Below are 26,186 nucleotides of genomic sequence, written 5' to 3'. Positions count from 1 at the left end.
ATAAGGAAAATGTCTCTTGGGCACTGGGATCCAAATTGAGGTGCCTCCTTTTGCTGATGATGTTACAATCATGATATTCAAACATGTCCAAGCTAACATCTTTTAAAAAGTTTCTTACCTATTCTTTGAAAAAGAGCATCTTCTATCTTAAAGGAAGGAAAGGGATCCACATGTGGAAAAATGTTTGTGACAGCCCTTTTTGTAGTGGCTAGAAACTGGAAACTGAGTGTATGCCCATCAGTTATGCCCATCAGTTGGAGAATGGTTGAATAAGTTATGGTATATGAATGTTATAGAATATTATTGTTCTATAAGAAATTATCAGGAGGGTGATTTTAAAGAGGCCTGGAGAGAACTACATGAACTGATGAGCAGAATCAGGAGATAATTGTACATGGCAACATCAATATTATACAATGATCAATTCTGATGGACATGACTCTCCAACTCTGAGAAAACTGATGCCAGTTCCAATGATCTTGTGAAGAGAGCCATCTACACCCATAGAGAGCACTGTAGGAACTGAATGTGGATCACAACATAACATTCTCACTCTATTTGATGCTGTTCACTTGCATTTTGTTTTCTTACCCATTTTCTTTCCTTTTTGATATGATTTTTCTTAAGCAGCAAGAGAATTATATAAATGTGTTTACACATATTAGATTTTACATATATTTTAACATGTATAACATACATTGGATTGCTTACCATCTAAGGGAGAGGGTGAGAGGAAGGAGAGGAAAATTTGAAATACAAGGTACGCAAGTTGGGTTAATGTTGAAACATTATGTGTGCATATGTTTTGAAAATAAAAAGCTTTAAAAAAAAAAAAGAAAAAGAAAAAGAGCATCTTCCAGTGCAAACTCCCTTCACTGCATGGGACAAAAGTATATGTACAACAGATGCATAATTTGGTTAGGTTTATGTATTTATTCATTTATTTGTTTGTTTGTTTTTAGCAGGGGAGATCTGAGCCTGGTATTTCATTAATATGAGAAACTCCTAGCATGGAAACTTCCTCTAAGAATGCCACTCAGCAATTTATCTACAAAGAAGAACCTGAAGCACTAAGTTAAGTGATTGTACTCTAAGTAGTCACACAGCCAGTGTAGGTCAGAGGCACTATTTGAATTCAGGTCTTCCTGATTCCAGGGATTGTTTTCTATTCAATCAATTGATCAACAGCTACTTATTATATATTAGGCATTGTTCCAGGTACTGGAACCCAAATACAAAGAATGAAATAATCTTTATTCTCAAGGTGCTTGTATGCTATTACTAGAGACAGCATACACATATGTAAATATGTGTAAAATAAATTCCAATTAAATGCAAAGAAATTATATTGGAGAGGGGTTCTGAAAAGTTGAAGAATATAGCCTTGTATTTAAAGAAAAGGCTGGATTTCTGAAATCTCACAACTATCAGATTGGCTAATATGATAGAAAATGGAAATGATAAATGTTGGAAGGAATGTGGGAACATTGGGACATTAATATATTATTGGTGGAACTGCAAACTGATCCAATCACTCTGAAGAACGATCTGGAATTATGTCCAAAGGGCTATACAACTGCATACCCTTTGACCCAGTAATAGCACTACTATGTCTTTGTCCCAAAGATAAAAAGGAAGAAAAAGAAAGGAAAAAGATCTATCGGTACAAAATTATTTATAACAACTTTTTTTTTGATGACAAAGAATTGCAAATTGAAGAAACATGTAAAAATTTGGGAACGTCTGAACAAGTTGTGGTATATAATTGGGATAGGATGCTATTGTGCTATAAGAAATAAAGAGTAGGGTACTTTCAGAGAAATCTGGAAAGACTTAGATGAAAGACTGATATAAACCAAGTGAGTGAGCAGAACTAGAAGAACACTGGAAAAAGTAACAGCAATATTCTAAGATGAACACCTGTGAATGACTTAGCTATTCTCAGAAGCACAATGATTTAAGACAATTCTGAAAGACTCATGGAGTCTGAATACAGATCAAATCAAACTTTTTAAAAACTTTCTTATTTCTTTTTTTTTTTTTGACAGGGGAATCTGTGGGGTTTCTTTACACAACATGATTAATATGGAAGTATTTTAATTGGCTAAATATGTATAATCTATTTAAAATTGTCTTCTCAATGAGGGGGGAAATCAGGGGAAAAGGATGAGAATTTGGAACTCAAAATTTAAAAAAAAAGTTAAAATTTTTATATGCAATTGGAAAATATAAAAATATTCTCTTTTAAAAAAAGGAAAAGAAAGGTTCTGTAAGCAGACGTAATGAGGACATATTAGGCATGGGGTTTGGAGATGGGGATTGCTCCCAAATGTAAGGAAAGTGGAGATGGAGTTTTGTGTGTGACTTGAAGATTATTCCCTATCACTTGATAAATATTAAAATATGATGTCAGAGCTAGTTTTCCTATTCTGGATCAGTGTTGCTTGATAGAAAAACTATAGGAGGATACAAGAGTTGAGTACAAACTGACATTTAGGATCAGAGAAGAGAACTCTTTCATATAGGCAAAAAGAAAAAAATTAGTCTTGCTATGTGATGGGGAAGGCTTAACAAGAGTGATATTAACAAGAGTGATATTAACTTAACAATTAAGTGATATTATAGTTGACCATGATGTGTTAAGAGTAAAGAAAAAAAAAAATCAACCCAAGGTATCTGCCAAATAAATGAGAGTAAGAGAATTTGAATTGCACAATGAAAAATATTTAGAAAATTCAAGAAACTTTGTGGTACTTTTCTCTTGGAGTCTTGAGATTCATGCAGTTAATTGTCATAATTATTCCTTTGCTTTAATGTTGTCCAGTGATGAGAAGTCATAGTAGAGCTCATAGGAGAAATTGGTACCATTCATTCTATATATCATTCTGCAGTTTAGCTCATAGAATATTGTAGCTATTCAAGAAATAGAAATTCTTGGTGATGATGATGATGATGATAATGATGATGATGAAGAAATGATTAATGCCAGTGATGGAAAAATAAGGCTGTCGAGAACGGTACTGGCATACTGGCTAGGGACCTGGAGAGGGAGGATGACTCATAGACAAGGGGGTACCCGGGGACAGAGGGATGTAGTATGAGTGTTGGAGAAGCTAGTGAGAGTGGGCTGGAGCCCTCGTGGTGGCGGGGACCTGGGCAGTAGGAGGAGAGAATAAGTGTGGGCGGTGCGGTTCCCCAGGACTGAGTGGCTGGCTGTGATGTCTGTGAGAGCAGCGGCGGCGGCAGCAGCATCTAGGAGCGAGGCATCGAAGACTCCGCCTAACTGACACCCAAACTCTCCCTCTTCCTCCCTCCATTCCCAAACTAGAGGCAGCCGAGCGGAGCCTTGCAGCAGCAGCAGCAGAGGCGGTGGCAGTGGCGGCGGCAGCGGCAGCAGCGGCAGCAACGGCAGCAACAGCAGCAGCAGCAGCAGCAGCAGCAGCAGCAGCAGCAACAGCAACAGCAACGGCAGTAGCAGCCGCCGCTCCAGCCTTGGCCCCTGCCCGGCCCCAGCCCCAGCCCCCGCCCTCTTCCTACTGCTTTCAGTCCATAGCTCTCTCTCTCTTTGGTGAAGCATCGCAGTGAGCCCTGGGCTCCCTGGCTGCCGTCGCTGCTACTGCCACCGCTGCACCGTCTCCCCCTCCCCTCCCACCAGAGGATGGGCTGCGAGAGGCAGCAGTGTTGCCCCAAATCCGCCTAAAGCTACAAAAACAAAGAGAGCATCCGAGACCGGGGTGGATGCAAACAACCATGAAAGACTGGGTCTTTCCTTTCTCGGGCTCTGTTGCTGCCGCTGCCGCCGCCGCCGCCGCCGCCGCCGCCGCCGCTGAGAGGACCACACTGTGAAGGGGGGAGCCAGGAGAGCAGCAGCTCGTTGGGAATTGGAAAGGTGAGAGGTAGCAAGGAAGAGGAGGGGGAGGGCAGGAAAAAAGATGTCTTCTTCTTCTGCTTTGGGTCCCCGAGGCCCTCGCCCACCCACAGTGCCTCCCCCTATGCAAGAGCTGCCCGACCTGAGCCACCTGACCGAAGAGGAAAGGAACATTATCATGGCAGTGATGGACCGGCAGAAGGAAGAAGAAGAGAAAGAAGAGGCCATGCTCAAGTAAGCAGTCACAGTCACTCATTCATTTCTCCATTCATTCAATACTCATTCATTCCCTTACTGCCAATGTGTGCCACCCCAGGGGTGTGTGTATGTGGGGGGATGATGCCAGGGTGCAGGGAGCAGGCACCAGGGGGGGCAAAGGGGATGGAGTCCAGCTGGGGAGGGGCTAGTGAAATGAGAGGAAGAAGAGGGTGCACTAGTGTTGGGAGACAGGAAAAGCAAGAGGAAGCCACCCTGAGATCAGGGTGCCCAGGAAGATTGGTGACTGCAAAGATTTCCTGGGTGGTAAATATATTGGGGGTGGGGGGACTAAAGAGCCTGAGCCTATCCATAAGGAAAGAATTCCAAATCCTGAAATGGGGCTTTTTAGAGGGGCCTAGGAGTAGAAAAAGAAGCAATAGGGGTGCGGTAAAGAGATTCTGATATTTGCCAACCCTCTCTCCTTCCAGATACTTAATATATTGGGAGTGATCATAAGGAGGGTCAGTATTTATATAATAGGCAAAAATAAATGTTATTCTTATTTTTACTTAATTCATCTCACAGAGTAAGGCTATTTGTTTTTTGTTTTTTTTTTTTTTGTTTTGTTTTGTTTTTGGGGGGGAGGAGGCAGAATGTCATCTTTGGTAATCTGGTTCCCTAGCATCTATTTAATCTATTATTTACAACCCTCACACTCAATACTTATGTGCCCATATATTTTCCTGCTCATAAATAGGGCCATTGATAATTTAAAGTTTCCAGTAATGAGGAAAGCTGATTGGGACTCTGGCCTATGCAAAACAGAGGATCCTGTCTACTGTTTTCCTAGAGACCTTTGGGGCCTGCTCAGTTACTGATGGAAATGGTACAATGGGTGATTGACTAATTGTAAAATCTTTCCATGTTTTAAACATGCTCCACTCAGCCTTTTAAGGTATCTCTATCTGTTATCCCCTTTACACAGGTGTGTGTAGAATGTGGAGCTGTTTGCTGGTACATAAGGTGTGTGACACTGCTAGGCAGGATTGCTTTCCTCAGTTTTTGAGAAAACCTTTTCTAAGGGGCTGGTATTGACCCCAGGCTTTCATTGCCTGCTAATGTTACCTAGATAGTGACTCTGAAAGATTGAATATTTCAACATACTTTCTCTCTTGGAGATTTTCATCTTTTAGGAAAGTTTTAAAATCTAGGGTCAGGAGAGTTTAGAGATCTTAATAACCTTTCATTCTTGCAAGAAGAGGAGGCACAAGGGGGTCTAGAGGCAGTCCACTGGGCTAAAGAGCAGGGGGACTTGTTGCACTGAGTCATCTTTTCTTTGGGATCAAACTGATTGTATAAGGGAAAGGAGGGAGAAAGGATAGAACTCTGAGTGTCCTAAGACCTATTTTTCATGAAAGATGCCTATTTCCTCCTCTTATCTCTTGGGAGGAAATAATACCACACTTGAATTCTTCCTCTCACTCTTAGTGAAACATTGCCTTATCAAAAAAAAAAAAAAAAAAAAAAAAAAAGGAAGATGGGTGGGGGGAGAGCAGGAAACATACTGATTGATCAATGTGACTGCTACTCAGATGTTGGGGTGAAAGGGGGTTTGCTGGGTTATAGAGAAAATCATGTGATTCTTTTAAGAATCATCACTGTAGGAACTGAAGGATGAGCAAAAGGGGCTGTTAACTCGAAAGCCCAAAGCTAGCCTGCTCCCCCTGAAATGGAGGTTTCTGAATTGCTCAACCAAATAAAAACTTTTCGTTTAAAATAAATACTTTAAACCTCCTGTCTTGGAGAGGAAATGTTTAAAACATCCCTTATTCTGCTGCTTATCCCTGGTGGAAATATGGGAATACAACTTCCCTTGCTGCAGGTTTCCCTCCTTCTGAACTTCAAAGTAGTTCATGGTGTCTAATGGTGATTTTTGTTGTCTGTCTGACTATGGGTCTGTCTGTTCTTGACAATTACAGTCCCTGCCATCCTTCCCCTTTCTATTTGTTAGGATCTGCAGGCCTGTTGCTCTGTTATTTTTGTTGTTGATTATAGACATCAGGTTGGATCCCGTCCCCCAGCAACCAGTGTTCAAAATAAATAAATAAATAACTGACTGTGGGACTTTTTTTTGTTGTTTGAGTATGGATATCAAAAAGGGAAGGTCCAGTGCAAGTAATGGTCATCAGGGTACTTCACCAATTGTTCTTAAGGATTCAGAGCTGTTAACACATAGAGGCTTCTGTGAGGGAGGAAACCATGACCTACTATCTGACTGAGGAAAGAAATAATGAAATCCACAGAGGCCTATATGGGTAAAGGAGAATTAAGAGCATGGTCCAGATGGTCACATCTAAATCACTCTTCTACTTCTCTTCCTTTGGCTGCTTCCTGCTTGCTTGGAAATGTCATGCTAGTATTGCAAGAATCCAAAAAAAGGTTGCAAAGATATGAGTAGGGGATGTGGTTGTGTGACAGCAGTCTCTAAGGCATACCCTCTATTAACTTTATCCATCAGCTCGGCTGTGATCAGGTGTCAGTACTATTTTGCAATAACAGATTGGCAAGCCTTTCCAAATCCTGAATTGTAGCTTTGCTAGTGTTTCCTCTTCTTGGCTCATAGTGGAACAGTATTTAACTGTTTCTCAGAGGAGAATGAAGGTTTTCAGACTTCTCCTTCAGAAACATGGGGTTCATTCAGCTCTTTGAATGAAACCCCCTAGAAATTTTGCATTGAAAGTTGATTGGTAGGCTCCATGTACGTTTCCTAGGGGAGAGGAGGTGTCTTTGCCCTATTGGTTAAGTTTGTGGATCTTTCTGCAATATGATTTGGTAAACCATCAACCATCCTATAAGTAAAAATTTGCTTTCCCAAGAGAAGGCTTCATAGTTCAAGCTCCTGTGGGAGGCCAGACCTGTTTTTTGGCAAACTCTTTCAGCAAAAGTTTTGTAAGTTGTTATAGAACCATCATCCTTGCCTAAATAGATTATGCAACCTCTGTTCCAAGTTTATATGAAAAAAATAATCCTTAGAAATTTGAAAAATTGAATAGAAGAGAATCAATTGATTAATGCACCAGCATTTGTTAAGTACTTACTATGTGCCAGGCACTGTGCTAAATGCTGAGAATACAAATAAATTTTCAAAATTACTTAATGAATAATCATCTTAGGAGTTCATAAACATATAAGTTCATATTCCAATTTATTTTTGCTGTGATCTTTTTTCCTTTATCTAAACCAAATGAAACAAAACAAAACAAACAAACAAAAAAAAAAAAAAACTGGCAACTTTCAGTTGAGAGTTCTGGATCAAATCTAGGAAAATAGAGCACTAGGAAAAATACTTCATCATCAACCTGAGAATTAATTTTGTGTGACATGAATTAATTTTAAGGTGTATTTCTATATGTATAGAATTATATGGCTCTTGCCAAATACTATAAAACATAAAGTTAATTATCTTTTAAAATGGGCTTTTTATAATTTGGATTTTGCTCCAATCAAACTTTTCAATATCCCTTTGGATGCCTCAGCCAAAACAGCATGTGTGTTGGAAACTGTATTACCCAGGGCTTAAGTCAAGTCAGATCTCATTAGATCTAAGATCTGCATCCTTTAAAAAATAAAGAGAAGAAGAAAAAGTAGAGCTCAAGAGAATTGGAGGGATTTATAACCACATGATGACCTCAGTCAAACCTGCCCCTCCCACTCTCAACCCCTCCCCCCACCCCCAAGAGAAGGACCTTGGGATATGTTTTTGGTCTTTCACTGTCTTCAGATACAAGACACTTATGCCAAGATAAAGTAGAGATCTTTTCCTCTATTGAATAGAGGAAAGACAAGAATAGGACTTTAAGAAAAGTTCTGCAGTAATTGTCCAGGTTTATAGTTTTGGTGGATAGAGAAGAAGGGATAGGTAGACAGGAGAGCTCTCTAATGAAGAGTTTATAGGTAGTGAAGTGGAACAATTATAGTATATTGGGAAGTATTCTGAATCTGGAGACAATAGGCCTGAGTTTTAGTTAGTCCCAGCATAGCTTTTAGCTCTATATGGTTGGGTTAGTTACTTAGACTCAGTTTGTTCATCTGGAAAGGGGGAATAATAATTTCTACACAAATGAGATAGAAAGTTGACTTGGTAACTTGTGATGCACTTTATAAAATGTAAACCATCAATATTTTATAATTGCCATATTATTAATATGGTAATTATTATATGATTCCTTTTATTCTCTTAAAGGTAAGCTTTTTAAAGGAAAACTCCATCAGTTTAGTTATAAGGTTATTAAGGGAATAATCCTTTAGGGAAGATTTTGGGAATCAAAATGGGGATTCATATGCTTCTATCTTACCTCCTAACCCCAACAGCCCCAGATACCAATTTGCAAAGAATGTCAAATTTCTAGGCTTCCCTCTTCTTTCCTATAGTAAGCATAGTCTTTATTAGGAAACTTCTAGTAGAATAAGGAAGGGAATGGAATTCCCTCATAAAACTTAGGAGAAATTTTGGTATTTCACTTTTATCATCCTTCTTCCATCTCTTTCCTACCACAGGTAGCAGCATGGTATGAATTCAATTAAAAAATAATCCAAGTGCTTAGAACATAAAAGCAAAGAATGAAATGGTTCCTGCCCACCTCCCTCAATCCTACATTCTAACATATTTACAGATAAATAAATACCAAATATTTGGGGGGAGATAGTACAAATAGAATCAAATTTGGACAGGTCTTTTTGAGAAGCTGACATTTGAAATAAGTCTCAAAGGAAGACAAGGGATGCTAACATATCATTTACAATAAATCTGAGGGACCTGAATTAATAATTGGGAAAAAGAAAAGATTATGAAGATAGGTCACCATGTGTACAAGTGTTATGGGGAATACATTTTCTGATACTGATCAGCTATGTGACACCATGAAAGTTATTCAACCTTTTTTGGTATCAGGCTCTTTCCTAGGCCTTATCTGCTTAGCTATAGTTTGGACATAGTTGGTTTTGGTGGCTGTAGTTCCCATACCATCAGCTACCTACCATGGCAAAATCCAGATATTTAAATTTACATTTGTATTTTGCCAAGGTTGATCATATATAGTAGTTTAAGCATAGATTAGAAAGGAAGGGACACAAGTTATAGGGATAATCTAATCATAATAACTGGTATTTCTACAGATGAGGGAACTGAGATGGAGGCTTATTGAAAGTCAAGTGGCTAGTTAAGTGTCAGAGTCAGGACAAGGATAAGTCTTGTGAATCAGAAGACTCTTTCTAATACATTAAGGCATATTGGAGGCAATAGGCTTCTGAGCAAACTGTTGCATAGACTTTATGTGGTATCTATCTTGTGATAAAGTATTAGTGTAATGTCATGAATGGTCACTTAATATCTTTGAACCTCATTTTCCTCTTTTCTTAGAAGAGATTAATAATATCAGTAGCATTTACATCATAGGATTGTTTTCAATGCAGTAAGTAGCACAGTGGAGACAGGATAGAGTTTGAGGAAACCTGAATTCAAATGCAATCTCAGATTCTTACTAGCTATGTGATCCTGGGCAGGTCAGATTAATCTCTATTTGCCTTCATTTTCTCATCTGTGAAATGGGGATAATATTAGCACTTACCTCTCAGAGTTGTTGGGAAGATAAAAGAAAAAAAATTGTAAAATACTTTGTGAATTGTACAGTTCCATGTAACTACTAGATAGCTGGCTGAGACTCAAAGAGCATTAAATTTTGCACAATCAAATAATGCAAAATATTATGATTATTAGATATGGGGATTGGCCTTGTGGTTTCACTGGCAGAGAGAACTCCCAGTTGAGAAAATACCTTCTCCCAACGCAATTTAACACTTTTTCTGAAATTTATAATCTTAGAAAGTTATCTGGAGGTATTGAGAGGTTAGGATACTTTGGCCACAATAGAATAGAAAGGAGAGAACAAAAAGGCATGTATAATGAGACAGCTAAGAGAAAGTTGGCAAGATAGTTATTAGTTATACCCACACACAAATTCATTGATCTATCATTGGCTTCATATTTGCTTGTATAAATTATTTTTCAATCAAAATTAAGGGAAGCAGTAATTAAAGTATTACTAGTAATGAGATTCAGGGACATCATTGGCTTTACTATTGACTTTTGTAATGATGAGCAAATAAACATATCTGCAAAAGGAGCATTTTTCTTATTTGTTAAGAAGAAAAAAGAAATGCTTTGTTTGCCCTTAATTTTTTAAGATGATCATGACATTAGGGAGGTGTTGCCATGACATGAAAGTGAAGTGGATTCAAGTAAAAGTTACCTGTGCAAAGTCATAGGCTTCACTTTCTCCTCCAGAGCCATCTGGATCCAGTGGCAAGATACAGATCAGGATGACTAGAGATGGCCGTGGATATAGTGAGAGACCTTGACTTTTAAGTTAAGATCTTTTACAGGTCTTAATTTGACCAAGGCAACTCCCAAGATTACAGGTAGGTTAAGAATTGAAGCAAAGAATGGCCTTATATGTACAAAGAACTTCAACTTATATTATTTTCTTAACTCAGAGATAGACTGTCTCATTCTAAACAGTATTTCATTCATATATCACCTTACAAGGAAATTCGTGTTAATTTATGAGATGCCCAGATTTTCCTGAACTCCCTGAAAATGCAATACAAATTCATCAAAGCAGATTTTTTCCTATTTGCTTTATGCTGAAATCTGTCTCAGTGATGACTTTTATCCTTAATGAAAAGTAATTCTTTCCATGTAGTTTAAAAAGCACTATATCATGTGCTAAAATTTTTAAATGTGTATTGTGTCACCAAGAATATAAAATTAGTAGCAATATATGGACACTTGGATAATGGCATGGCACAGATCTCTCTGTATCTGCTCTCTGTCTCTGCCTATCTATCCTGTCTTTTTTTTTGTTTCTATCATCTGTCATCTGTTTGTCTCTCTCTCTCACTGGCTCTACTTTCTGTTTCTTATTCTCTCTCTGTCTCTCTGTCTTTGTCTTTGTCTAACTGTCTCTGTTTGTCTAACTGTTTCTGTCTCTGTGTCTGTTTGTATGTCTCTCTCTCTGTTTACTCTTTTTTTTCTGGATAATAAAGAGAGAAACTGCTGCTCTTAACTTCATTACTGGCTCAATCAGTTTCATTGAAGGAATGCTAGCAACTGCTAATTATATCATCCATTAAGTTTTTATAAAGCAATTGTCTCATAGTGGTCCTGTGATACAGCTGATTTAAGAACAAATATTTTCATTCCCATTTTTCAGATGAAGAAATGGAGGCAAAAATAAGGAAAGTGATCTGCCCACAATCTGCTTTTGGTCCCAAACAGTATGGATAGAGACTTGACTTTAGATTCAGGAAGACTTGACTCATTTTGTCCAAGTCACTTAGTTTCTTAGTGTTCTAAATAATTTTTTCAGATTACATATTTCAAAGAAGAGGTTGATTTTCATTGGAAGAGGGAGTTCTTCATTCTGTCTCCTTGAGGATTTGTGTGTGTCAGTTTTTATCTTACGTCATAAGCCAAGATTGCTGAAATATATCCAGTTGAACAGGCCCTTTTTATGGCTGTCAGGAATTATAGGTTTGGTCCCTGTCCTTTGTCAGAGCTTATATCTGAAGCCAAGATATGTGCTATTGAGGTATCCATTAGCAGCTGTATAGTGTCTTCATAGCATTTTTTTTTTTTTTGCTCCCAAGTTTTGGAAAAGGGATATGGTTGATTTAACTCTTTGAAATATTTTCCTTTAAGTAATAAAAAGCCATCTTTGAATGGTCATATGATTTAATGGATGGAGGGTCAGCCTTGCAGTCAGGAAGTCTTGCCTTCAAGTCCTTTCCCCTCTGACACAACTTTGTGGCAAGTCACATTATATTACAGGGACTCGGCTTTATCTCTTGAGTAAGAGGGCTGAAGTTCCAATTTCATTTCTGCTGCCTACTGTCTATGTGGTCTCTGGTGAGTAACTCCACATTGGGGTACCTCAGATTCCTCATTTGTAAAATGGACTGCACTTTGAGGTTTCTTGTAACTAGAAATACATGATGCTATGAAGATCTCAGAATGCCCCAAAGAACTCTAAAACTATAAATTATATAAATTATAGGCTAGTTTCTAAATTGCTTGATTATAAAGACTTTTTGCCCTGATAAAAAAATTCAGACCCCATGGCAGCCCCTCATCCAAAGGGCACTTTTATAGTTTTTATACACATTTAACTTATCTCTGAAGAAATAGCAAATTTAGGCTTTTGATGTCTGCCTAGTACTATCCTAACACTACTCTGTGGATTTACTTTTAGCTGTCATGTCAGTAAGAAAAGTAAAGATTTAGGGCTCTGAGAGCTCTTTTTCTTTTGAGAGCTTCTCTTTCTGCCTTTCTTCTTCCCATTCTTTCTCCCTCTTTATAACCTTTTTTTCCCTCCATTTCCCTATTCTCTTTCTCCCTCATTATCATCTCCTATTCTCACTGTATCCTCTTCATCCTCTCTATTTAATATAACATATTAAATGTCCTTAAACTACTTTATATATCCATTTAAAGTAATATTTGCAAAATATATTTTGGGAAATAGATTAAAAAGGAGAAATCTAACCAAGGTTAATATATAAACTAGTCTCAGTTTACTTTTCTTGTGAGATAATAGGAAAGCAAGATTGCTATATTGAAAGAAAAGAATTCATTCTTCTACTTAGATGAGGGAGTAAAGGGTCAGTCTACTTGAATAGTGGTTTCCTCTTCCTGGCAGCTTGTTATTGGTCATCTCAGTGAAGATTTATGAGCTTAAGGTTTTGTATTAGATCATATACCAGATAACTCAAATTTGTTGAAATCAGTTACCTTGAATGGATTTTTTTTCTCACAAATATCTGGAGTAATATGTATATATAATATATGCATATTATATATATACATATACACATATATTCATAAAACTGTCTTCAGCTCTTTTTGATTTCTAATAATATCATTCTAGAATTTCTCTAGCTGCATAAATGATTATTTGGAAGGCATTTAGTGGTTGTTTCAAAATTCAATCCTTTCCCTCTTCCATCTCATGAAATAGGGAGTCTTTATTTCAAATTTCATAACTTCACAAGAATAACTGCAGAAATGGAACTCCAGAAATGGAAGCTTGTTTAAATGTTGCTTTGTTAATTACAAATACCCAACTCCAAAAGCTTAGGAAAAGTTACCTGGTCAAAGGAAGCATCTATATCAAGACCTAGAATTTATCCTTTAAAGGTCCCAGTAGGTGGCTTTCTCTTTTTGGCAAGGTTCAATTTAAATATACAAAACATTTCCCAGAAACCAGCAGCTACCAATTGAGAATCTCATTCAGAGGTCTCACTTTCTAAAACTATCTTTCAGGAACTACAAAAGAGCATCCTAGCTCCACTATGTGTAGGGATTCGCTTAAATGGCTTTTTTGGAAATTTAATACTTTAAGGATTTCTCTGAGGTTTGGGAATTATGAGAAATGATTACTATAGCAATTCATTTATTTTAATTCCTAGCACAGGAACTGTGATTTCTTTAGTACAGAGAACTCCCAAATGAGGAAAATCCCTTTAACAATGCAGGTCAGCAACTTCTCTGCAACTAAAGATCTTAGAGAAATCCCTTGTGTATTGAGACAGTAAGAGACTTGGCTAGGACAACACTGCTAGAATGTATCTGAACCTTATGTTCTTGGCTCCAAAACTGGTTGTTTATCTATACCACCTTTTTCTTAAGAGATAGGTAATAAACTGACTTACTTGGAATTGTAGATGATTTTGAGAGATAGGCTCCCTATAGGAGCCCTGCTGACATATTTTCATCCCTTAAACTGTTTGCTGTAGTGATATCCAAAGCATTCTGTACTTTTCTCATTGGTATAAATCAGAAAAACAGAGTATGTTTCTTTTTAAAAAAAAAAAAAAAAAGTTTTATTTCTTCCCTTTGTTTTTTACATCACATCTATTTCCACTAGCTGCAAAGAGCCCACCCTTCTGGGGGAAAAGAAAAGAGTCTAGCAAAAATAACTAAATCCATGACCATATCCAATGGCTTAAGCAATATTCCACATGTTACCATTATGTTACCAAAAGGAGAGAGGTGCTTCCTCATCTCTTTTCCTTTAATATGATTGGTCTTTTAAATCATCAAGTATATGCTCAATAGATGAAGCTATAAAATCTTTGAAAAGAGGTGTACCATGTAAATCAATTCAGACACTTATGCTTTCTTTTTATCTTCCAAAAACAAGTTTCTTGTTCCTTTAAATTATCCATTAATGCATACTATATGCATTCACAAATAGTAACTAACATTCATAATAACACCAATTTGGCAGTGCTTTAAGAGGTTACAAAATGGTTTCCTCACAACAACCCTTTAAGGTTGGTGTTTTACAATGGTAAGAAAGTTTACTGTGTTTGCCAGCCTATGTATAAGATCTATCTTATTAGTTCTTAATGTATGTTTCTATATTCAAAGTTTTGGAGGTTAATATTACAAAAATATATTTACTCTCTGGGTAATCATAGCTCATTTTAAATCTGTCCAAAAATATTTATTGAATCTCTCTGGGATGCATGGGGGGAAATAAAAGGAATAAACATTTACACAGTTCCTTCTATCTGCCAGGCACCAGGACAAACAAAGGTTAAATAATTTGTCTAGGATCAAACTGGTATATCTGAGTCTGGATTTCAGTTCATATTTTCCTGACTCCAGGCTCAGCACTCTATTTAATACTGCACTACCACCTGCTTCTTCACTCAGACACAAATCTACTATCTCTAGCATGTTTAAATGCATTGCATCAATGGAAGCAGCTTGGTCCTTTTCTTAAACTATCACTCACTCAGGAAAAATTTATTATGTGTCTTTTATGTACCAGGTGAGGCAGCTTGATGGTGCAGCAAATAGAGCAGCGGGCCTGGAGTCAGAAGTTACTTAACCCTGTTTACCTTGTTTCCTCATCAATACAATAATCTGGATAAGGAAATGGCAAACCATTCCAGTATCTTTGCCAAATGCACACACACATACACACACATACACACACAGACACAGACACAGACACACACAGACACAGGCACCCCCCCCCCCAAACAAACCCAAGTGGGGTCTTGAAGATTTGGACACTACTGAAAAACAACTAAACAACAACAATGTAAATAGAAACAATGAAAGGACAAAGAGAAATGATTCTTGCCCTTGCCAAAGAATCCAGATTGGGTTGAAGCTTTGGGATAATAAAATAGGAAATCCTGAGCCAAATTAGGTTTAAAAGTCCTTGAAAATGAAGAAGAATTATAGGAAAAAAATGACATCAATATGATAGTATTTGTGTAATGATTTGCAGCATATGTATATATATATATATATAGTATTTTTTAGGTTTTGCAAGGCACTTTATAAATGTTATCTCATTTAATCCTGACAACACCCTTTGAAATAGATGCTATTATCATCCTCAATTTACAGATGAGGAAACTGAGGCTGAAAGAGATCAAGTGACTTATCTGATCACTAAATGCTTTGGGGAAGATTTGATATCAGGTAAAATGTAAAAATCAGAGGTATAAACTCAAACTTTTAATTTATTTTTTTTGAACGTCTTACTATTGGTTGAACTTTGCAGGGTCTCTCAGGTCTATTAAAGTGATGCAAAAGTTTACTGTAAAGTGGTATTTGAGGGTTGGAGTCTATGCAACTGAAAAAGGCTATTTCTTTGGGGAGCAAGGTTTCAATAGAGACACATTCAACAAAATTGTAGGCATATTGGACTTTCTGCTGTTACCAAGATTGTTATATGTTCATGGGAGAATCTCATTTCATTAGACTGAAACATCTGGTTGACTTCATTATTTATGTATAATTTCTATGATAGTTCCTATAGTCACAGCTCACACACATGATCTTACTTTTCATTACAATCATGAGGAATCCCAGCAATATAGAACAATTGATTTTCCTTCTATTTCATTACCTTTCTACACACACACACACACACACACACACACACCTCTGCTGCTTTTTTTTTTTTTCGCTTAAGTACATAATTGTGGATGATATAGGGAGCAACATTTATTAGTTGATAGAGCACAGGAAGTTTAGAGCTTGCATTCTACCTCAGACATTCCCCTGACTGTGTGACCCTGGGCAAGTCAGTTAACCTATTTGTGTCCCAATTTCCTCCTCTGTAATGAGAGGTTTAAATTCAATGGCCTCTAAGCTTCCTTCCTACTTTAAATCCACAGTTTTAAGAGTATCAGGGAACCATCTAATTATTATGTTGTTTGTTATAATTCAAAGCAATATGGCTTGGCAGATGCTCAACTAGCCTCAGAATCAGGATTATTGGGGTTTTGATTCTATTTCTGTCTTTGTGATCCTAGATATGTCCCTTAACCTTTTGGTACCCTATGTAACTCTCTAAGATTATAAATTGTAGCTAAGATAATGATCCAAATAGGCAAAGGAAATTTTCTCATCTCACATTCCTTAAAATCCAGAAATCACAGTTAATGTCCAAAAAAATGTTATATTGATTCCAAGCATCTATCTTTTAGCTTATTATTTAGTCATTTTTAGTCATGTCCAATTCTTCATGACCCCAGTTGGGTTTTTCTTGGCAAAGATAGTGGACTGGTTTGCCAATTCTTTCTCCAGCTCATTTTACAGACAAGGAAATTGAAGCAAGCAGGATTAAGTGACTTGTCTAGGGTCACACAGCTAATTAGTGTCTGAGGCCAGATTTAAACTTAGGAAGACAAGTCTTTTTGACTCTAGGCCCAGCACTATTCACTGTGCCACTTAACTATATATGTCTTTACTCAATTTACATGAAAGCATGGCATTAGCTGAAACTTTATAGCAGGTAGTTAGTTGTATAGGAACAGTGTCACAAATGCTCTTAGAATAACACATGAAAGTCAACTGGCACTAAAATGCTAACTAGAATAACAGAATTGAAAGTCAGAATTCATCTAGTCCCACTCCTCATTTTACTGATGAATAAAATGAAGCAAAGAGAGGGGAAAAAGAATTTTCTGAGGTCATGCACCTGTTCATGGCAAGGTCTTAAATCCATGTGGTTATATTAAAATTTTAATGCTCTTTTCAAGATATAAAGTTTCATTTTTATGTGATATCACTCATAAAATTGTTGAGGTTAACCATCCTTTTTCATTTATTTTTTCTATATATATATTTCTATTTTTTATTTATATAACTTTTTCAAACATATACAGCTTCAAAACTAAGCATTTTATTTTATTCAAGAAAGTCAGGTATTTCCTATTATATGAAAAAAATGGTCCTCTATAACATGTGACAAATCCATCCTGTTCTGATCTCCATTTCTCCCACCCACAATTTTGACAGCGCCCATTTTATTGTGACATGATTGTTGATTCAGAGAAACAGTTAGTGAGAAAGAAATGTTCCATGAGCTGATGTGATAAAGGCCTGAGGCAGATTCATAATTTTTTTTAAATTTACCAACAATATTCATAATTCTGATTTCCTATCATTTAAAAAAATGGTGGACTGCTCTATGCACTCTTTCTTTGCCTGAATGGTTTCCAACTCATTTTTCTTTCAAACTTTCTCATGATGTTCATATGCTTAGAATTGAAAGGGATTTCAGAGATCAATTAGTTTCCTTAACAATCATTTTACAGATGAGGAAACTGAATCTCAGTCAGATGAAGAGATTTGTCCAAGGTGGCACAGCTAATAACTAGAAGCATCACATCTTTACCCATGTTTTCTGATTACAATCCACCATTCTTTTCACAATACCATGTTTCTTACTTTAATATTATTTCTCTTTTATAATGTTATTGGTGTCAATAATGTGATTTGCCTCAAGTCCTGTTGACAGCTAGTCCTAGGTCCATATAATTTGGCAATTATTTTGCCCAGGGCAGCAGGGCTCATGAAATCAAACCTTTCAGTCAACTTTTTATGATAAATTTTGTTGAGTAGCAAGAATTGGTGAGCCTGAAACACTATTCTTTGAAAAGGAAATAAGGACTTGTAATACAGTGAGATAATGGTTTCCTTGTATTTAATAACCAGCTTTCTGGGAGGAGTGAGAGTGGGAAATGTTACCTGTAACATATTTTTAAAATTAATCTGAATTATTAATATTTTTCATCATTTTCTTAAGACTAGAGTCAACAATCAATAAAATTAATCAATGCCTGACCTATAACCTTTGTCAATTTCTAGAGTGAAAATACATTGAAAATTTAATCATTGGCTCTGGGCTAGACAGTTCATGTTGGCTGCAGCACACCTGAGGAAACGTCTCTATGGGAATAGAATCATTGGGCTACCATAGAGATCACCTGGGGTATGGCTAAAGTATGAATGAGGAAGTAGGGGGAGTATCATTAAGTATATCCCTATTTTATTTTTCTTATTATGTATCAAATTCAGTTGTTTCCATTCTATTAAAAGACAGTAAGATCAGCACCTTCTAAATTTGCCATCATAAAGAAAAAGCACCAGTCATCCCTCTCTAGTTTTATATACATAAATCTGTTAATTCCTTTATCTTCCTTGGGATTTTTCTAGTTATGTTCCCTAGCTTTTGCTCCATTTCTCAATTATTTTTGAATACTGTAGCTTATTGCATGCTACATAATTTATATTTGTAAGTTATAATGCTATAACTCAAGGGGAAGTGAGAAGATAATAAGTATATATTAAGTCCTACTGTGTTCCAGACACTGTGCTCAGCACTCTGCAGATTGTATTTTTTTTATCCTTACAAGAACCCTGTGAGAGTGAAATTATGACCCCCATTTTATTGTTGAGGAAATCAAGATATACGAAATAACTTTCTTAAGGACTTGGTTGGTTATTGTCCTTTGTTCTCAAAGAGGACCAAAATGATATCACTATGTTAGAGTCAAGTTACAATGTATCCTATTGTGACAATTCAAACCGATATAAACTCTGAATGCTTTACCACAAGTGGATACAAATAATCCATGAGGAAAAAAAAAACTAAAAAAATAAAATAAAATAAAAACTATGCAAGAAAAACAAGATTATGAAAAAAGTTAACCAATTAGAAAAGGAAATTTAAATACAAAAATAACTTCTGGAAAATTAGAATTGTGCATAGGGAAGCCAGTGAAGCTATGAGACCAAAAAATAACAGAGCAATATAAAAATTAAAAAAAAAATAGAACCAAATATGAAACATCTGATAAGAAAAACAACAGATATGGAGAATAATCAAAAAGAGAAAAATATAAGAATAATTGGATTACCTGAAAGCTGTGAGCAAAAAAAAAAAAATCAAACCTTGCCACAGTAATGCAAGAAATATTCAAAGAAAAATGTCCTGAAGTGATAGAAATATAGGGGAAAGTAGAAGTAGGAAAAAAAAAATCTACAATCATCACTTTGGAGAGCTCCTACAAGGAAAACATAGGAATATTATTGCCAAATTTCAAAATTCCCAGATTAAAGAGAAAATTCTACATAAAACAAGAAAAAGACAATTCAAATATGTCAGGACTACAATTAGAATTGCACAGGACTTATCAGACCACAGGTCCTGGAATCATATATACCAGCAATCAAAAGAACTAGGCCTGTGGCCAAAAATATCCTATGGAACAAAATTATCCATAATATAGAATGAAAAAAAAGCATATTCAATGAACTTGCAGATTTTTAGGACTTTTAACTGAACCTAACCCAATAGAAAATCTAACATATAAAAGCCAATATCAGTTATCAATTTCAAGGAACTTAACAGAGAATTATTTACATTTTTATGCAAATGTATACTATATTTTTAAAATTGACATCAGCAATTGGGTAACTCAAAGATTGATCTGGAGTTGAGTAGATCTAAAAAGTAAAATCACCTATTAAAAGGTAAAAATAGTAATTATGCTATACAAATGAGAAGCAGAGAAAGAACAGACACAGAGGCATTAAAAACCTATTCACATTAGGAATGGATTAAATAGACAACACTACATATTTACCATCAAGGATAGCTTCAAAATGTATAAAGAAATAAGGGGGAAGAGGGATGGGCAGAAGCAAATAATGGGGAAAGAAGATAAGAGAGGGATCCATAGGCATGGGGAAGTTAAAGCAATAGCAAGGCAAGTAAAGCAGAATTATAGCAGAAGAGCTAGCAAGGACAGGAACAAAGAGATAAGTCAAACTTAAGGATTTAATTAAAAGAAAAATCTACATTATATGCCAGCCATACTGATATTATTTTGGAAGTATGTTTGCATGTGGATAGATATGTATGCATGTTGCTCTATGAATATGTGGATATGGATGTGTGTATATATAAGTCGGTTTATGAATAGATGTAACTGTGTGTGTGTTTGTGTGTATAAGTGTGGGGGGATAGTAGTGTGTATCTGTGTATATATGTATATATTTACATATATATATAACATATACTTATGATTAACTATAGTCTGCTTGGGGAAAATGGGAGGATGAAAGGGAAAAAATAGAATAAACTAAAAAAAAGTATACAGCAGAGAACAAAAGAATAAACTACAAGAAAGCAAAGAAAAGATGGACACTGATGAATATAATTTCTTCTATTATTATATATCCTTTCTTGAATATGTTTTGAATCCTCCCAGATGTTCTACTGAGTACTTGATGATATTCTGTTCTCTTCTGTTCTGTTCTGTTCTGTTTTGTTTTCCTTTTCTGTTTTTCTTTGTTCTATTCTGTTTTTTTTTTTCAATAAATAAAAAGAAAAAAAAAACTAATAGTCTATGTGAACATCTGAGGTGGATTCTCTAAATTTGCACATCTCATGTTTCTTTTGAGCTTATTCAATTCAGTTTTGCTTATAGATCATGCTGAGTGGTCCTGTGTCAGTGTCTAGCATCTAGTGCTGATTCTATTCCAGTTTAGAGTTACAGGATTGGGGAAGGGGTGTCTACTGTTTATCCAAAAGTTAACTAAAATTTTACAGGTTATATAGCAAGAGAAGGTTATCACATAGAATTTTAAGGATGCCTCCAATGTTAATCTCTATAAAGGAAAATGAAATAAGTTGTCCTGTGACAATGACAGGGGGATGGCAATCTCTTTCTTAGTTATTCCTGGAAAATTTTTTGCCAGAGTTCTCTTTTGTAGAGTGATCTATCATGTGAAGATGGTCATTTACCTGAAAGCCAATGTGGCTTCAGAAAAGACTGAAGAATGGTCAATCTGGCATATGCCACTGAACAGCTCCAGGAGAAATGCCAGGAGCCTAACAGAGGTTTGTACAAAATTGTAGTTCTTAATGAGGCCTTTGATACTATTAGTCACAAGAGCTTATGGAAAAGTATGTCAAAATTTGATTTCCTGCAGAAATTTTAAAATATTGTGCATCAATTTCATGATGGCATGCTTGTCCAAGTACTGAATAATAAATAATGCTCTCAAACTTTCCTAGTCAACAATGAAGTGAAATAAGACTACACCCTGAGAAACATAGCTAATAATATATGATATCAGATTTGAACACAGGTATTCTTGGTTCCAGAATTATTGCCCTATCTGTTGCCCTACCTAACTGTTAAATAAGTATTAAATAAAAATGTTAGTAAAATTAGATTTTTACTTCTTTGTAAATTATGTCTAGATTTGTCTAACTTCTAATCATGGTATGCTTAGTGATTTGAATGAGGTATATTGAGGAGAAGTAGAAAAGTAGTTTATAGGATAGAAGAGTAGTAGAAATTAAATAGAAGAATAGAATAGTAATTTACCTCATATGTCATAAGAAAATAAATTTTATAGAGGCTGTGTGCCATAATGAATTGATGGCTAACTTGGTGTCAGAAAGATCTGCTTCCAGATCTTATCTCTGATACATACTAGAAGTGTGGCCATGGGCAAGTTGTTTAATTTCTCAGTACCTTCAAGCAACTTTCTGGATTATCAGATATAGATAAGATGCTGATCTGGATCTATAAAGAAAAATTCCTTGTAGGGAGTTCTTTATAATAAAATCAAGGAAGCAGCTCCTACAAAGAAAAACCAAAGAAAATTGTTTTTTTTTTTTTTTGTTGTTGTTGTTTTTTGTTTTTTGGTTTCCTTGTTTGTTTTTAAAGTTGATAGAACCTTAGAAATTACTCAGTCCAATCTCTTATTTATAGTTAAAGTAAGACCCAAAGAGTTTAAGGGATTCATCCAGACTGTATAACCAATTAGTTACAAATTGGTTTTGGAATTCAGGCTCCCAATGTATTGTTTCTCTGATACATTGCAAGCACTTGTTTTTGTTTGTCCTTCATTTTAAGTAGCTGCTCTGGATTCAGGTATTAAATTCTTGTTAAGATAGAGCAGGTACTTAATGAACTCTTGATGTTGGACATTATATTATGAGGGAATACAGAATAAGGCATTGACATTATTCCTACAGTCACGTGGGCAACTATATGGCACAGTGGATAGTAATCAGGCCTGAAGTTAGGAAGACCTGAATTTAAACGCATTTACTAGCTGTGTGACCCCCATCAAGTCAATATTGTTTGCCTCAATTCCTTAATCTGTAAAGTAAATTGGAAAAGGAAATGGCAAACCTCTCTATCTCTGCCCAGGAAACCCCAAATGGGAGTCACAAAGATTGGATATAACTTGTGATGACCATGTTAGCACCCAGGATACCTTAGAATCAGCAGGAGTCAGGATAAGCAAAAGTCCTTAGTCTTTATTCTTGGTCTTTAGGGGTAGAAGTGAAGGGGATGGAAGCAGGATCTCCACATCCTTCTTCTTTTTCTTCATCTACCACCAAAGGTGACCCTGGCTAGTCTTACTTCACCCCCTAGTCCCTCCTACAATCCTCTGTATACACCAATCATTGAGCCAGCACAGGATAGTGGGAAGGGCCATTTTCCAAGCATATGCCCATAGAATATTGTCCAATCAGTAGTTAGCCTCAAGTGCTCTGCTGTCCTGACCTCAGTGCATTGACTTAAAAGTTTCAGCCATCTACAATAACTGAACAACAAATATAGTTATTTACTTCCTAATTACTGAAAAACTAATTTTTAATTAAGAAAAAGCATAGATTATGCTACCATTCAAAGTACATTTAGTATCCTGATTATATTTATTGAGATAGGAGCCTTCTGAGTTGTAATGAATTCAACTGTTACACATTCACATCTGCTGTAGATGTGCCTTTCCTCTAAGGGACAAAGAACTTGTAATATGTGACAACTTTTCCTCCCATAAAATGTCTATTTCTTTAAAGGGGTCAGTTGTCTTTAGTTTACTCATTAGACCAAGACAGCCCATTTAAGTTGCTGCTTTTTTCTTCAAATTTCCTTCAAATGTTCCTATTTACCCATTAAAATAACTGCATATTACATAAACTAAATTTCCAGCAATAAGAAAGGATGTTGAGGATTTCTATTTCCTTTTTAAACTCTTTGAAAAAAATGTAAGCTTATATGTCATATGTCGTCAAGTGCCATTTAACATTCTGACAACTCATCTCTCAAGTATATTTTTAGGGGTGAAGTTGGGAATCAACTGCTGAGTGAAGGTATGAATTTTTTAGAAGAGTAATGAGGCTATAGGAGGTGAATATCTGGCTAAAAAAAGGGTATCAGAGAATCGTATTTAGATTTTGTTTAGGAGTAGTGGGCCATAGAAGGAGTGCATCTTATAAGACCTAGGAAGAATGCATTTGTACACAGTTGTATATAGAGAAGAATAGTATCACAGAATCTAAAAGCTAGAAAAGCTTCCAGATCATCTGTTCCAACTCATATAAGAGGAAAACTATTCCTGATGGTCCTGAGCAGTGATGTGCTAGTAAATCTTTAACAACCACCAAGATGAGAGGATGAGAGGAAGTGTATATACAATACATTTTTAATCTGCAATATTAACATTTTCTCCATCACTTTCTTAAATTCAAATAATCAACAAAGAAATTGAGCCTTGAAATGTAGTATTTGCTGATTCTGGGATGTAAATGCTCAAATTGAAAATTTAATAATGGGTTATTGGCAGGTATGAACTGGATTTAGCACATTCATTCTTAAGGTGGTCATCCAGCCTTTGTTTGAAAGTCTTCTAATGAGAGTTAGAAGCCTTATTTCTTTGAATGTCATTTCATTCACAGATAAATTTAATTATTAAGAAGTTTTCAAAACTTCTAGTCTAAATCTATCTCTTGGTAACTTTACAGATTTCTTCTAGTTCTTCCCTCCAGGGCAAATTTAATCAAACTTACTATAGCTACTTAATCAAATTTAGTTATTAATATTTCCTAAAGTCAGGCCAACATACCAATTGCCTCATTCTGATCTCCTGGGCATATCCTCTACCCATCTCACCTTCCTATTTTCCCTCTTCTGGACACTCTCCAGCTTGTCTATGTATTTTCTGAAAAGTGGTACACAGGTGTATCTAGCTGGTGCAGTGGACAGAGCATTAGGTCTGGATTTAGTTCAAATTTTGCCTAGATATTTAGTAGCTGTGTGATTTTAGGTTTCACTTAATCTCTATCTGCTCTGTCTGCTTAATTTCTCAGCTATAAAATAAGCACAGTCATAATAACAATTTCATCAGGTAGTTTTGAGAATAAAATGAAAGACTTGTAAAACTTGGGGTCTGGCATGTAGCATGCAGTTGATAAATGCTTTTTTTCTTTCTCCTGTCCCCCCATAATTAAATATATTATTCAAGCTGCATCCTAACAATAATATAAAGGCACTTTTCTACTCTAGACACTTGTTCTTGATTTCATTTTCTTTTTTTTTTTAATTTAATAGCCTTTTATTTACAGATTATATGTATAGGTAATTTTACAGCATTAACGATTGCCAAACCTCTTGTTCCAATTTTTTCTCTTTTCCCCCCACCCTCTCCCCCAGATGGCAAGATGACCAGTAGATGTTAAATATATTAAAATATAAATTAGATACACAATAAGTATATATGACCAAACCGTTATTTCGCTGTACAAAAAGAATCAGACTCTGAAATATTGCAAAATTAGCCTATGAAGGAAATCAAAAATGCAGGTAGGCAAAAATATGGGAATTGGGAATTCAATGTAATGGTTCTTAGTCATCTCCCAGAGTTCTTACGCTGGGCGTAGCTGGTTCAGTTCATTACTGCTCCATTGGAAATGATTTGTTGATCTCATTGGTGAGGATGACCAAGTCCATCAGAATTGGTTATCATATAGTATTGTTGTTGAAGTATATAATGATCTCTTGGCCCTGCTTGTTTCACTCAGCATCAGTTCATGTAAGTCTCTCCAGACCTTTCTGAAATTTTCCTCTTGGTCATTTCTTACAGAACAATAATATTCCATAATATTCATATACCACAATTTATTCAGTCATTCTCCAACTGATGGGCATCCACTCATTTTCCAGTTTCTAGCCACTACAAACGGGCTGCCACAAATATTTGTGCATATACAGGTCCCTTTCCGTTCTTTATAATCTCTTTGGGATATAATTGATTTCATTTTCTAAACACACTCTGAACTCTGGATCTGTTGATGAGTTTTCTTTATATCTACATCATTGTTCCTAAGCAGTTTCTCTTTTTCCTCTTCATTAGAATCATTTCTACTTTAACTTGAAAATGGAGGATGTGAAAAAACTCCCTAAATAATTACTGCTAAACTACATTGTAGACAGAAAAAGGTAATTTAAGAAAAATAATAGCATAAAAGTGGCTAGCAATTTTAGAATTAATAACTGGGAAGAGGATTTGAAATCATCTCCTAAATCTCATATATCAGTTCATCACTAAATAAAGTATTAATGATAAAAGAAATAAAGTAGAATAAAATTAGGAAAATATGACACAATAAGCATTATTGAGACATAGCAGAATGTAGCTCATTATTAAAATATTGTCACAAAACATTTATACTTTTAAAAAAAGTGGTAGAGTAATACTTTTGGAGATAGAGGAACCTGAAGGAGGATGCCTGAGTAAATATGTAGATAAAGTTAAAAGCAAATGAAAATTGAAGTCATTATATAGTGGTAGCATTCTATAAACAGCCTGGCCAGAAGGAGGAAATAGATCATGAGTTCTTGATGTAGAACTCAAATCTGTCATGGGAGCAGGATGTAG

General features: G+C 35.8%; 1 protein-coding gene across 19 annotated transcripts in view; it reads left to right on the top strand.

Annotated features, from left to right (window-relative positions):
- Nucleotides 1-3,429: 3,429 nt before the first annotated feature.
- Nucleotides 3,430-26,186, top strand: part of RIMS1 (regulating synaptic membrane exocytosis 1) — a 695,397-nt gene continuing 672,640 nt past the window's right edge. For 18 of the 19 annotated variants that reach the window (XM_031964645.1, XM_031964638.1, XM_031964642.1 and 15 more), the window contains exon 1: nt 3,430-4,102. In XM_031964645.1, coding sequence (XP_031820505.1) covers nt 3,933-4,102 — 170 coding nt within the window. In that variant the 5' untranslated portion in view covers nt 3,430-3,932. The remainder of the gene's footprint in view (nt 4,103-26,186) is intronic. The other variant, XM_031964628.1, reaches the window with a different exon arrangement.

Source organism: Sarcophilus harrisii, chromosome 4, assembly GCF_902635505.1.
Source record: "Sarcophilus harrisii chromosome 4, mSarHar1.11, whole genome shotgun sequence".
Taxonomy (NCBI): Eukaryota; Metazoa; Chordata; class Mammalia; order Dasyuromorphia; family Dasyuridae; genus Sarcophilus; species Sarcophilus harrisii.
This window is presented reverse-complemented; position numbering and strand designations above follow the sequence as displayed.